This window comes from Arachis ipaensis, chromosome B6 (assembly GCF_059453495.1).
Source record: "Arachis ipaensis isolate K30076 ecotype BB chromosome B6, ASM5945349v1, whole genome shotgun sequence".
Taxonomy (NCBI): Eukaryota; Viridiplantae; Streptophyta; class Magnoliopsida; order Fabales; family Fabaceae; genus Arachis; species Arachis ipaensis.
In genome coordinates this window covers 114,922,192-114,937,284 of record NC_142441.1, presented here as the reverse complement: position 1 = coordinate 114,937,284, position 15,093 = coordinate 114,922,192, and the positions used below count along the sequence as shown (strand labels likewise).

General features: G+C 33.8%; 1 protein-coding gene across 1 annotated transcript; it reads left to right on the top strand.

The window, feature by feature from the left end:
* Positions 1–4,242: 4,242 nt before the first annotated feature.
* On the top strand, positions 4,243–14,258 carry LOC148562385 (uncharacterized). The gene is made up of 6 exons (XM_088490876.1): positions 4,243–4,262; positions 4,426–4,636; positions 8,679–8,750; positions 11,164–11,367; positions 13,206–14,054; positions 14,142–14,258. Exons 1-6 carry the CDS (start codon positions 4,243–4,245, stop codon positions 14,256–14,258), a joined length of 1,473 nt encoding a protein of 490 aa, XP_088347002.1.
* Positions 14,259–15,093: the final 835 nt, after the last annotated feature.

Genomic DNA, 15,093 nt, shown 5'->3' with positions numbered 1-15,093 from the left:
CCTGTACACCAATCAAAACCATCACGAAGCTTTTCTATTGTCTTATAAATCGCTCGTCAAGTGCTTGAAACATTATTAGAAAATTTGGGTGAAAAGCAAGAACTCCCAAATAAATATTTTGCCAACATAATTCTTACCCAAAACTTATCTTTATTATGCAATAATTGCCAAACAAGCTTTCCGAGTAAAGCAAAATTTATGCATTGAGTATCTCTAATTCCCAAGCCTCCATATTTTCTTGGAGTGACAACTTTGCTCCACTTGACCAAATTTAAGCAACGCTCCTCCACCTTTTCCTTCCACAAGAATTGTCTAAGCACAGAATCAATCTTTTGACAAACCGAAGTAGGAAAAAGAGTCACTTGCATCTGATAAATAGGAAGAGAAGAAGCAACAGATTTAATTAAGCAAAGCCTGCCTGCTCTGTTAAGGAGCCGACCTTTTCAACTAGCCAGCCTATTCTTGATCTTCTCTAAAGAGTCCGAAAAAATAGATCTAGCAGCTCGAGGATGATTAAGGTTCACCCCCAAGTATTTGCCTAGGTCACTAGTAAAAGGAATATGAGAAACACCAGACAACATTTCCTTCCTTCTATTAGAGATATTTCTAGAACAAATAGCTTTAGATTTTTCAATGTTAACCTTCATACCTGAAGCTTTACAAAACAACTCCAAGGTGTGCACAACATTTTGAACTTGACTTTTCTTCGCTTTACAAAAAAGGAGGAGGTCATCTGCAAATATCAAGTAAGAAACTCTAGGTCCCCCTCTAGAAACAGCCACACCATCCCAAATACCCTCGTCAACTTGTTTGGAAATGAAGCACGCCAATCTCTCCATGCACAAAACAAATAAATACGGAGAAATTGGATCTCCTTGCCTGAGCCCTCTGCGAGGTTGGAAGCTGTCCAATTTATTCCCATTCCAAAGGATGGAAAGATTTGAGGCCTGAACACAATTCATTACAAGTCGAATAATTAGAGAAGGAAAGCCAAAAGATTCAAGAGTGTGCTCAAGAAAATTCCAATCAACTCTATCATAAGCCTTTTCTAAATCAATCTTAAAAGCCATAGCTCCTTTTCTAGACTTTGTCCGCTTAAGAAAGTGAAGAACTTCTTGGGCGACAATAATATTATCAGGTGCTCCTCTACCATGAATAAACCCTCCCTGAGTTGGGCTAACAATCTCATCCAAAAATGGTCATAATCTATTAACCAGCACTTTAGTCACTAGCTTATAAATTACATTACAAAGGCTTATTGGCCGAAAATCCTTTAATCTAGTTGGAGGGTCGCACACCTCATGACCCACCACATCCCAATATTCCTTGAAGAAAAAAACTTGAAAACCATCCGGCCCAGGAGCTTTGAACGAGCTCATATTATCCAGAGCTTCTTTAACCTCCAACATTGTTACTGGTTTAGACAAATTATCACAAGCATCCTGGCTAAGAGATGGCATAGGAATTTCTCCCATGCAATTAACCTCAACAGGCTCAGTAGAACAAAAAATATTTTTGAAGAAATGAACAACCTCCCTTTGCAAAACTTCCGGATCATCAGACCAAGACCCATCACTGACTAGCAACCCATGAACCTTGTTAGATTTTCTTCTAAGGATGGTTTGCATATGGAAAAAGCTAGTATTTCTATCACCATACCGAACCCATTGATCTTTTGACTTCTGGTACCAAAGCAATTCTTCCTGGGCCAAAACTATATTATACTCAGCTCTCAATTCTTCCTCTTTGTGCTTCAGAATCAGATTATCGTCAGCTTCCATTTTCCATTGAATACGATTCAAATAACCCTCAAATTCCCTCTTTTTAATAAAAATATTGCTGAAGACCGTAGAGTTGAATTCCAACGAAGCTTCTTGGACCCCCAACAACTTTCTATGGATGCCAAAGTCTGTACTATCCCAAGATTTCTGAACAATGGCCTTGTAATCAGGATGCGTTGCCCATGCCGCTTGAAATCTAAAAGGCCGGTTTCCTTTCTTGATAGGAACTCCTTGACATCGAATAAGTAGGGGACAATGATCAGAGTGGGAACGACTGAGAACTTCAACAAAAGCTTCTGGAAAAAGAAGGCGCTACTCTGTAGTACAGCAAGCTCTATCCAATCTCTTTGTAATTTCTTTGTTTCCTTGAATTTTACGGAACCAAGTAAACCGTCTTCCAGAGGTTGTTAGATAAAAAAGACCACAAGAATCTAGAGTACTTGCAAAGATACTACTGCGATTTGAATAGAAATTACCCCCCTTTACCTCATGAACACTCAAAATATCATTAAAATCCCCAACCACCACCCACGGGTCCTGAATGCACAAACCAATATCAAGCAGATGACTCCATAATTCTACTCTATTAGTGGCTTGAGGGCTGCCATAAACTGCACTGCAGATCCATCTTCGCCCACCACCATCAATTTCCAAAGTTACACATTGATTCATAGCCCAAAGAATTTTACAAGAAAATTTTAAATTAGCAGAAAGGAACCAAATTCCTCCATTGTGTCCAACAGTATCTACAATCTCTACAGGATAATAGCCTAATCTCCCCCAAAATTCTTTCATAGTTTCAAACCCAATATGAGTTTCCACCAAAATAAAAAAAGTTGGTTGAAATTTTCGTACCAACTCCTTACAGTGCACCCGAGACATTTTATTTGACGCCCCCTAACATTCCAACTAATAATATTTAAATGGTCACAATCCATAAAAAATAAATTAAATAATTGGAATATTTAATCTTTCTACCTCACGTTGATGGACCCCTGTCTCCAAGTGTCTCCTTGTGGACTTGTACTGCAGAACCATCATTCTTCTGTTGAGGTTGGGTCTCCAAGTTTGTTGTTGCACTAACTTTATCAAGCTCTTTTTGTACTCGAGAATCCATTGACAATGCTTCAGTAGGTGAGTTTTGAAGCGAAATAGGACGCTGCCTTTTGTGCCCTGCTTTAAAAAAGGGAGTACTCTGATCCTTGAAAGCCACCTGAGTTGTTTCCAAAGAGTCAAGCGTGGATGGAGGATCTTTCTTTTCCTTGGGCCCCACCTTTGCATTTGATAAGGACTTCACCTTTGCATTTGATGAGGATCCAGCATGCATGTTATTAGACCCAAAAGAAAATTTCTTACTCACCAAATTGGAGCATATTGCTACATTGGCTTTTTTGGCACCACATTGTGGCCTTTACCCACTTTTTCCTTGCCTTTTCTACTAACTGTAACCCATTCACCTTCTTTTGCACGAGTATCCCTTTCCATACGTGAGTCTTGCAAATTATCATGCACAAGATCTGCTGCACCATGCTTCTCCATAATTGAAATTGATTTGGCATTAATTCCAAATTCAAAAGATAAATTTTGATTTTTTACTAGGATTTGACTACCTTCCACCGTTTTCTCGTTGTTATCTACAGGAAAAAGTAACGGCAAAATTTTCTCCTTCACCGTGCTTTCCTTCCCAATGCCATTGTTGTTCTCTTTCACATATTCTCTTGTGACATGTCCAAAGCAGCTACATTTTTCATAAATTAAATTCAAGTGCTCATATTCTATGTCATACATATGACCATCAACTTGAATTTTTTTTATAACTGGAAGTCCCAAGTTAATTTGCACACATGCTCTTGCATACTTTCTCCTCTCTGCAGACTTGGTGGCTAAGTCGATGCGGATCGGTTTGCCAACAGCTGACGCAATCATTTTCATGGCTCTCTCTTGATAATAGTTAATGTTTAAACCTGTGATTCTTATCCAAACCATGGTAGACCCAAAAGTGTTTTCACAAGGTCTGAATGAAGAACTCCAAGGTTTAACCGCAACATAGCTTCCAGTAATCATCCACGGTCCTCCAAGGAGAACTTTCTCTCTATCCTCTAAGAGATCAAATTTGACTAAGAAATAGCCAAAACCGACATCTAGTACCTCATATTCTCCTTTGGTTCTCCAGACGCCTTTAAGCCTATGCGTGATTGCTGTATAGCTAAAATTTTTTCCAAGAACTTTGATCACGATGGCATCTTTGTAGGGCTATGCCAATATCTCTTTTGCTTCTTCAGTGAACGTCACAGTTGGTATCTCCGAATCACCTTGCTTACCAACTACGGTAGCCATCTTATCTCTATCAAGAGAATCAGCAACCTCTAAAGCTCTCCTTGCTGAGGCACCAATAACTTTATCTCTGAACGATATCCGCTGACTTTGAGTCTTGTTACCATCTCCTTTAATCCCCACCGACATGGCCGGCTGCCTCGTTATGTGCCACCCTCGAAGACTCAGATTACTTGTTACTTTTCTCTTTTGATTGGCTACTGATTTTTTTTGGGAGATCCGAAAATTAATGGGGTTATTGTAGAAAAAATTTATGAATTCTTAAGTTGAAATTGATTACGGTTAATGATTGTGTATTTCGTTAACTAAGACTCTTTCTTCTTAATGCGGTTAAAGGGTTCGAATCATCAAGCTTCTCGCAGGGAGTTGGTCGACCCGAACGGACTGGCAGAGCGCATGCGCCATCCTATCTAGCAAGGATCGACTCTCAGAACGAGGACTCAAACCCTGCAGCTGCTAGAGAGAACATAGCCGCCGTGAACGACCACAAATCTGCCGTAACAGACTTGAACCTAGTCCACGTCAGTGGCGAAAAACGCTTCCTCCAAAGCCACTCACGATCTCCGACCTATCGCCAGCACCGATGCACGGCTCGCAGCTGCGCGCGTGGCATACCAGGAGAAGCTCTGGACCCACAATAACCTTGTAGCAACGAGAGCCAATTTCACAACAAGATCCTCTTTTTAATTCATTTGCAAAATTAAAATTAATTAATCCTTTGAAATTTTAATGAATAGTTGTGTTCGATTTGTTGGATAATTACCATTTTGAATTTTTTGTTTAACAAAAAGTCAAAAGTAAGGTTGGTCATATTCGTCTACTTGTCATTAATTTTTGAAGTTTTGATAAGAATGAAACACTTTATGAAAAAAAATCATAAATGAATTTTACATTCTAAATTAATCTTATATTCTAAACTAATTATTATAAGCTAAGTGTGTATTTAGATTAGAGTTTGCAAACAAAATTTTGTATAAAATTGATTTTATAAACTTGATTTTGATAAAAAAATGAGTTGGTGTTAACCTTTGGTAATTTTGTATCAAAATGGATTATAATAAAATGAATGTTGTTTGGATTACATTATTTAAAATTACGTTTAGACAAAAATTACTAAAAAGAACATGAATTTATATCATTCAAATTTATATTATTTTAACACTTTTTGACTATAATTACTTTTAAAAAGATTTAAATTTATGTATTAAAAATTAGTACACTTTTGTTATAATTTGTTAGTACTCTTCCTTACTACTCTTTTTGTATTTAATTATAACTTCTTAATAAAATTTATATTATAAAAATTAATAATAATAAATAAAATATAACTAATTTAAAAATACATAATAAAAAATACACAAAGTCAATTAAAAAAAAAAGTTCTATAAAAAAAATATGTATTAATAAAAATAATTAAAAAAAACATATCAATAATGAATACTAAAAATTCTATTAAAAAAATACAATGATATACATAAGTGAACATAAAAAAAATTCTAAACAAAAATATCCATACTATTAATAAAAAAATAAATAAATAATTGATAAAAATTAAAACTTAACAAAGAGTACTAATAATAATATTAAAAAAATATTTGTTTGTAAAAATAGCTATGAAAAAATTCAAGAACTCTATGATTGTTTTTGGTATTTTTTATTGTAGATGAAATTGAATAGCAAAATTGGTAGAATATCAATTAATTTTTTAATTTATGAAGTGAATGCAGAAACTAAACGCAAAAGCTATCGTTTATTGCTTCTGGTAAACGGGAGTTCAAATCCAAAATCATGTTCACGCGTTCAGAAGAAAAAAATTAGCCAAACAAAAATTACAGCATTCAAAAAGATTGAACGCACTTCTTGTGCTTCCAACGTGTTTACCAACACACCCTAAGTAATTCGGTTCAATTAATTTTATTAATTATAGTTATATGATATCGAAAATAATTTTATTAACTATAATAAGATATCATATAAAATTAGTAATTTTTTAGAATAATTGTATAAATTATAATAATATAATTTAAAAAATTAGTTAATTTTTTAGTAATTTTATAAATGATAGAAATGTGATATGAGAAATTAGTAAATTTTTAAAGTAATTTTATTAGTTATATTAATATGATATGAGAAATTAATAATTATGTTAAATTAATTTTATTAACTATAGTAATATGTCATGAAAAATTATTAATTACTAGTGTATGTTTCCGTACACTGTACGGGATAATTAATAAAAATATATAAATTTTTTTTATTAAAAGAGATTAAACAAAAAATATATATAATAATTATTATTATAAATATTTTATTAAATTATAATTAAAATCAAAGTTTAATTATTTTTATTGTTAAAAATATTAAAAATAATTAGTATTTGTCTTAATTGATTTGGAGTGGTTGAGTGACCATCTCACCCGTCTACCAAAGTAAATATTAGAGTTTCGAACCCCGCCTTGTGTATGTAACAACTCCTTAGCTAGCAACAGAGTCTTAATAAATGGAAGAAAATACAGTGAAAGAAAATAGTTTTATATACGGTATCATATTCATTCGAGAAGTCAAACAATATGATCAACGTTGTTACCAGTTAAAATGTTATATTGTATGACATGATTTTTAAGTTTCTAAACTGATAAACTTATGTCATTAACAAAAGCTATTAGATTGATTAATATTTCTTGGTAATATTACCAAAACACCGTCGTTGAGTATATTAGTTTGTGTAAAAAGAAACTATAATAACTTTTGTTATTCAATATATAATTTATTCTATTGAAAAATGAATTATTATTCTTAGATTGGTAAATATATTTTTTTCTATTTTTATATCATTTTATTTGACAATAATTACCATTAAAAAAACGAATGACTACACTATCTTATAATATGATGTACAAAATAATATTTTATTTTAAAATGAATTCTGGTTAGTAAAAAAAATTAAAAATATTTTTTTACACAAATTTAAATTCAGAATTGACTAACAACTCACCTTTTTTTTAATTTTAATAACAAAACAAAATTAGTTAGCTGGCTGCAAAATATTCAGCATTTAATAATTTCAATCATTTAAATTTTAATTACCAAAAATTGAGTTAGAAATTAATTATAACTTAATAATCAATAATATAGATATATATATATATATATATATATATATATATATATACAAATAATAATATCTAACATATAATTTAATTTTTTTAACAGAGCTAATGTATAATTTATTGAGAATTGATTTATTGTCTAAATTTTTTTTATAAACTTTGTAGTATGTGAAAATAGTAATCTTATTTTTTATTATTATTTAAAAAATTATTCATAATTTTTTATTATGTAATTAACTTAATTAATAATCTTTATTATTGTTTTTCTAAAAAAATCATGTTTATATTATTTGTATATTTTTTAATACTAATAAATATGTAGGTATTTGTACTATTATATTTATTGTCTTAGATAATGGCTTAAGTTACTTATTTTGTATGTTAAATAATATAAATTATATTTTATATATTAAATTCATCAATTTATCCATATTAAGAGGAGAAAAATTATACAATAGATCGTATGTTATAAAGATTAGTTAATTTACATATAAATTATCTTTAGAAAAATAAAAAAATAATTTATCACATATAATAATCTTTGATATATGTAGTGTCATATATATATTAGGATGATCTATTTTAATTATGTGAGTGATTATTATTATTCACTTTTTCATTAAGATAGTAAATAATATTTAAAATTAAAAAAAAAGATAATTAGAATTTTTTTAGTTTGATTATAAAATCTATTGTAAGTTTACCTAACTTTTGTATATACTAAATATAATCATATTTAATAGTATAATATTTATTATAATAATGACTCAAAATATTAACTCAAGTGAGTAAGATCAACCTAGGTCTATTGTTAGTAAAAAAAAATAAATATTATAAACTATTTTTTTTCATAAGTAACTTTTTTAAATTGTACGTTATGTTTGACATGGTTTATTTGTATATCATTTAAATTGACATTGTTTTTATAACGATCATTTATTCTTAATAATTGTTAGAGTTTTTAATGCCTTACAACAATTATCTATAAAAAAGAAACATATTATTTTTTGCCCTATTTTCACATTAAATAAATTTATTTTTTTACCCTATTTTCACAATAAAAATTTTTTTGCTCTGTCTTTTTTAACTATCATCATGTTATTATAATTATTAAATAATATTAGAAAAAAATCTTTAAAAATAGAAATAGCCATGACACTTCGAATAATTAATTCAATAGAATTAAACTTAAACGAATAAGATGATTCAATTAATTATACAGATAATAGTATATTTATAAATATTAATAACAAAAATAGTCTCATTAATATAAACAGAAAAGTTCTGGATACAAGCCATTAGGGCTTGTATGCTTTACAAGTTCATTAAGGAGTAAACCCAAAAAACATGCTGCAAGCTCTACGTCCAATACACGCGCTATATAAAGATCCCGCGTATATATAACTACCAAATTTAAAAGATTTGTTTCCTTCTTCGTTCTCCTTATTTCCAGATTTGCTCGTTCTTCTTCTCGCGCCTCTTCCCTGCTTCTTCTCGATCGTTCTTTTTCCCTCCTTTCTCACTGGTATGTTCTTCGTCATTTACGTTAGTTCCTCTCTCTGCAACTCCAGCTTCATTTTCTATTCGATTTGTTGTTTTCTGAAATCAAAGTTTGAACTCGTTTTGAAGATTATGGATGATTCAGCCTCAGATTGTTAGCTAAATCAGGGCGAAGTGGATTATGAATTTGAATCTAACGAAGTTCCTGAGGTTTGATTTACATACGATTACTCTGAATTTTGTTGCAGTCATTTGAATAGCATTGTGCAGCTGAATAATTCGTGAACATTGACTGTGAAACTAACACGTTAATATGAATCTGTGGATTGAATGTAATGTATTAGTTTTGATTAATTATCTGGAATTTATAGCAGACGCTCGGGTGTAGATCAGAACTTTTTTGGGTGTATTTTTGCGAGAAGTGTGGGTGTATTTACAGTTTATGACTTTTTCTGTTATGTTAGCTGAGTTTTTGTCGTTCGGGTGTATTATATCAAACATGATTAGGTGTGTTTTTAGTTTTTGACATGGTATATTCTGCAGCCTGTGTATTTACAGTTTATGATTTTTTTTGTTATTTTAGTTGAGTTGTTTTGTTTCGGGTGTATTATATCAGCAATGATTGGGTGTATTTTTAGTTTTTGACATGGTGTATTCTGCAGCCTCTCTCTATTATAGATGACCAGTTTGTTCCGAAGGTTGGAATGACCTTTACCACCCTTGAAGATGCTGGAAAATTTTATAGGAACTACGCCAAGGCTGCAGGTTTTTCTACAAGAGTTCGGAGCACAAATAGGAAGGGAAACGAGATTAAGAACCAATTGATTACATGTAGCAGAGAGGGAAAATGGAAATCTAAAATATCTCCGACCGAGAAGACGAATCTGACAGCCGGTTTAAACTGTCCTGCAAGAATTTATATACACACATTGAAGGATGTTGGTGCTTGGATCATTTCAAAGGTTGTGCTGGATCATTCACACCCTTGCTGTCCAAGTAAAGCAGAGATGCTCAAACAGCACAGGGAACTAAGCATGTCCATTCATCGTACAATAGAGAATAACGAGGAGGCCGGTATTAGACCAAGCAAAACCTACCAATCATTTGTTGCGGCTGCCGGGGGTCACCGCGAGTTAAATTTTATTGAAAATGATGTGAGGAATTACATTACGAGAGAAGTGCGGAATGTTTCCGAACAAGAAGATGCAAAGGAATTCGGAAAATATTTGTTAAGAATGAAAGAGAAGAATCAGAATTTCTTTTTTGAGCTTGAACTCGAGGAGGATCAATCGATTAAGCTGGCTTTTTGGGCTGATGCAAGAAGTAGAGCTGCCTTTGAGTATTTCGGAGATGTTATTTCATTTGACACCACCTACAATACAAACAGGTAACAAACTCTCCCTGTTTATGATGCTAAATTAATGTTGTTTTATGAATCTTCCGCAGAGGTGTATATTTGGATGTTTTTGGGTGTATACAAAGCATTTGTTGGGTGTATTTAATGATTTTCCATTCTGCAATATGGTAATTTGATTCAAGTATAATTTGGTTTGTGGTTCTTTTGTCGGGGTGAATCACCACGGTCAGTCAACACTTCTCGGATGCTCTTTGATGAAAAAGAAGAAATTGAATCATTCAAATGGTTATTTCAATGTTGGCTTCGTTGCATGGGAGGAAATGCTCCGAAAGGGTTTCTCACCGATCAATGCGCATCAATGAAAAGGGCTTTAGAGGCCTGTATGCCAACAACAATTCACCGTTGGTGTATTTGGCACATCATGAAGAAGATTCCAAGTAAATTAAACGGGTACAAGGGACATGCAGAAATCGAACAAGAAATGAGCCAAGTTGTTTGGAACTCTCATAGCAAAGACTCATTTGATAGGAATTGGAATGATTTTCTGCTGAATTTTGGTCTTGTGGACAACAAGTGGCTTTCAGGTAATGTTTGTTTAAAATATGCAACAGAGGTGTAAATTGCATATTTTTTGGGGTGTATTCATAGTGTATGTTTGGGTGTATTATGCAGATCTCTATGAAGACCGTCATATATGGGTTCCAATATATCTGGATCACCACTTCTGGGCAGGGATGAGAAGCACACAAAGGAGCGAGAGCAAGGTTCTAAAAACTGGACCGGACCGGCCGGTTCGACCGGTTTAACCGCGAACTGGAAATATAAGCGGTCCGGTCCTCCTTTAATAACTGTCGGATAGAAAATCGCTGAAAAACCGGTGAACCGGCAGAAAACTGGCCGGTTCGACCGGACCGGTGACTGGCCGGTTCTTATAAACGACGCCGTTTTGTAATTATTTTTAAAAAATTAAAAAAGAAACCCGACCCACCCGTGAACCACACCCCCCTTCTTCCCTCGACCCCCCATTCATTCATCTCAGTCTCAGTGAACCCTAGCCCTCTGAAGTCTGAAGCATTCCCAGCCCAGTAGCCCTCCATCGTCGCCGCGGTCTCAGGTCGTCAGCGCCACCGCCGTCGCCTGGTCCTCAGCACCAGTAGCCCTCCATCGTCGCTTGGTTCCCAGCCTAGTAGCCCTCCATCGTCTTCATCTTCTCAACACCAGTAGCCCTCTGATCGTCTTCATCGTCGCCTGGTCCTCAACACCAGTAGCCCTCCATCGAACCCAGGTGAGTGACTCGTCCCCTTCATCTTCTCTGAACTTCCTCTGCTCATCTTCTTCATTCTTCGCCTCTGGTCTTCTTCGGTCTTCTTGTTTAGTATAAGAAAAAAATAATCATAAAATTAAATTAATTCCAATTTCTATTTTATTGTATTCCAAATCCCAAATCATTCATGCACTCCCTGGAGACCTCTGAAGCAAAGCAAAACCCTAGCCCTTCATTGCCGCCGTCGTGCCCGAGGTCCTCAGCGCCGCCGCCCTCCCCAGGTCCTCAGTGATTTGTTTGTAATTGCTGGGTGAAGGTTTAGTGTTTTGTGATTATTGCATTGGTTAATGTTTTGGTTTGTTTTGTAATTGTTGTTAGCTGGTTGCTTGTTGCTGGCCCTGTTTTGTAATTTTGCTCTAGTTACTGGTCTGTTTCATAATGTACCAATGTTAGTGTAATTGCTGTTTTCTAATCGTTGTTAGCTGGTTGCTTGTTGCTGGCTCTGTTTTATAATTTTGCTCTGGTTACTTGATTAAGTTAGTTTGTGTTTGAAATAATATCCTGTAATACAAAAATTTATGACATAGCTCTTGAAAATGGTTTTTCCCCCTAAAATCTTAGGGTGTTCAAACTAAGCTAGTGTATATATGATTGTAAATGGGAAGTTTGTGTTGTAGAGTGTTGACCTATTTGAAAGTTCACTTTATTTTTCCGATTCAATTTAGGAATTCAGCTGGTAATGTAGCAACAGTGGCTGCTAGTGTTCCACAGCATCAGATCCCTTTATATTCCATTGTTACTAAAATTCTGTTTGTTGCACAATTTCTGTTTGTAGCTCAATTTCTGTTTATTGCTCAATTGCTGGCTTTGTTTGTAATTGCTGGGTGAAAGTTTAGTGTTTTGTGATTATTGGTTAATGTTTTGGTTTGGTGTTCTCTCTTTTCCAGATTTCCCTTCTCTTGTATTTCTACATGTTGCTGAATTGGTAATCAATAAATTTGCCTTTTTGCTATAAATCGGGACTTTACTAGGATTTGTTAAATTTGTTGCTTGTTGCTGAATTTGTTGCTTCCCAGTCACAGCATCAGAAGAGAAGCCGGTGAATAAGGTTTTAAACTGTGAAATCATGTGTTGTTGCTTGAATTTTAGGAGAAAGAGCAATGTAATGTATTCCTATTTATGATTCCATAAGACCAAGGTTAAATTAACAATTCAGGTGGAGTTGAGTTTTGTTTATGAGTAATTAAATGCACGAAACAAGAATAGGATTGCTAATTAAATTTGGAATTTTTGATTAGTGACTTGTTAAGGTGCTGTTGTTGTTATGCTGCTATTTTGTTATGGCACTGTTGTTGTTATGCTGCTGTTTTGTAATGGTTGTTGCTAAATGCTACTCTGTTTTCATTGTGTTGTAGTTGCTGGTTTTGCTTTGATTTATAGTTGCTGGTTGTGTTGGTTTTGCTAGCTTTGTTTGTAATTGCTGGGTGAAGGTTTAGTATTTTCTAATTGCTGGCTTTGTTTTCTAATTGCTGGCTTTAGCCGAAGAAATTGGAGGGGCTGGATGAGGAGACATTGATGCCTCAGAAGACACCACCACCATCAACATATTAATAAGATTATATGAATTTGATTGATGACATTTAATGTAGTTTTTTAAATTTGAAAACTATTTTAATACTTATGTTATACTATAATTAATTAATTATATTTTAGCATGTTTATTTATAATTTATTTATTATTTTATTTTAAAACGGTTTTTCCGGTTGAACCACCGGTTAGACTGGTTGGACCAGTGAACCAGTGAACCAGTAGCTAGAGCGGTTTGATGACCGGTCCGGTTTTCTGAACCTTGAGCGAGAGCATTTATTCATTTTTTAACAAGTTTATTACCCAGAACATCTCGCTTATTCAATTCGTCAAACAATACGATAATTGCCTCGGAAGCAGGGAGCAAGTAGAGAGAGAATCAGATGCTGCAGATTTCCATACAACCATACCGTGTGCAACCAAATCCTCCATTGAAGCTCAGTTTCAAGATGTGTACACTCATCAAAAGTTTAGGGAAGTGCAAGCACAATTCAGAGGAAAGGCGAATCGCATCACTAGATTAACGAATTCCGCTCTAGGATATTCAGTATACGAAGTTGGAGAACAGGTTTCCAGCTCAATATTCAACAAGTTTGTGGTTACTTACGACTTAGTAGCAGCCGAGGTAAAATGCCAATGTTTATTATTCGAGTCGAGAGGGATACTGTGCCGTCACGCACTAAGCGTGTTAAGCTTTGAACAAGTGAGCCAAGTGTCACCGAGATATATACTGGAACGATGGTGCAAGAAGGTAAAGAGGCGACACACACACATCAAGAGCAGCCACGACGAGCCACTGTTGGAGCCAAGAAGCAAGAGGTTTGACCAATTGGTTTTTCGTTCGCAAAATATTTGCGAATTTGCATCTGAATCTGAGGAGCTGACTGCAATTCTGCACCGTGCGTACGATAACGTCATGGTTGAGATGGAATCATTGAAAGCCAAAAGAAAGGGCACATCTTCTTTATCTCACGAAGACGCCAACTTGGAATCCGTTAACGAGCTTCAAAGCCCTCCAAGGATTCGAACAAGAGGGCATCCAAAAGATAGGTTAGGTTCAAAGTTGGACAAACAGATTGCAAATGCCACAAAGAAGAAGAAAACGAAAGCTTTAAATGAGGTAAAAGTGATGTTCTTTAAATACGTGGTGATTGAGTTTAATTTTCTCATTAATAGTTTAGCTAATATTTGAGTTTCTTATATTCAGTTGAACCTCTTTGATGATGCATCAGTGGTGCATTCAAATTCCAGCCAATATCAAGTACGTATTATGAATTATCAGTTCAGGGTACCAGCAGCAGTGGATAACTCTTTGGGTGTATAGTTACAGAATATGGGTGTAAAAACACTGTTTGTTTGGGTGTATTTCTGAATTTTCTTGTATTTCACATTATACATATATATACATATATATACTTCAGAACCTTATTTTTATGTTATAAAATACTGTTTGTTTTTTTTTACAACGTTTTATGGGTTTTATGTTATAAAATACAGTTTGCATATGGATGGTATTAAGTGTTTAGGATTCAGGGTTTTAGGGATAAAGTATCTGGGGTGATAGATTTTTGGGTATATATTCAACTTTCTTTGGGTGTAAAAAATAGCAGGTTATGGGTGTATATTTTGGTTTGATGTTTTCCTTCATATTATAGTACCTGTAATTCATACATTTTAAATACAGCAGACAGAGTTTAATTATTGAAATAAATATCACAATAAATTGCATTATAATTGTCAAAAATCAGCTACCAGAAGAACTACAAAAACAAGAACAGTAACACCTAGAAGAACTAATAAGAACAGTGTAACCTAGAACGAAGAATAATAGTAAAACCTAGAACAAGTAGAACATTATAAACTGTAAAATGAGACGTAGAACAAGAAGAACAGTAAAACCTACAACAACGTAGAAAAACAGTAAAACCTAGTTCTTCGATTTCGAAATGTGAAAAATATACAGCATGACTAAAATAGTAACGTAACGTACCTTCAGTATTATAACTTCGTTTTTGCTGGAGAGTCTCGATCGAGAGTTTTATGTTGTGTTGATGGAATTTTCGAATCTTAGTGACGAGTTGTATATCTTCGCTTTCGAATGTTGCTCGAAAATAAAACGGTTGTGTTTTCTTTGAATGGCTTTGAGAAGTGGAAGAGTG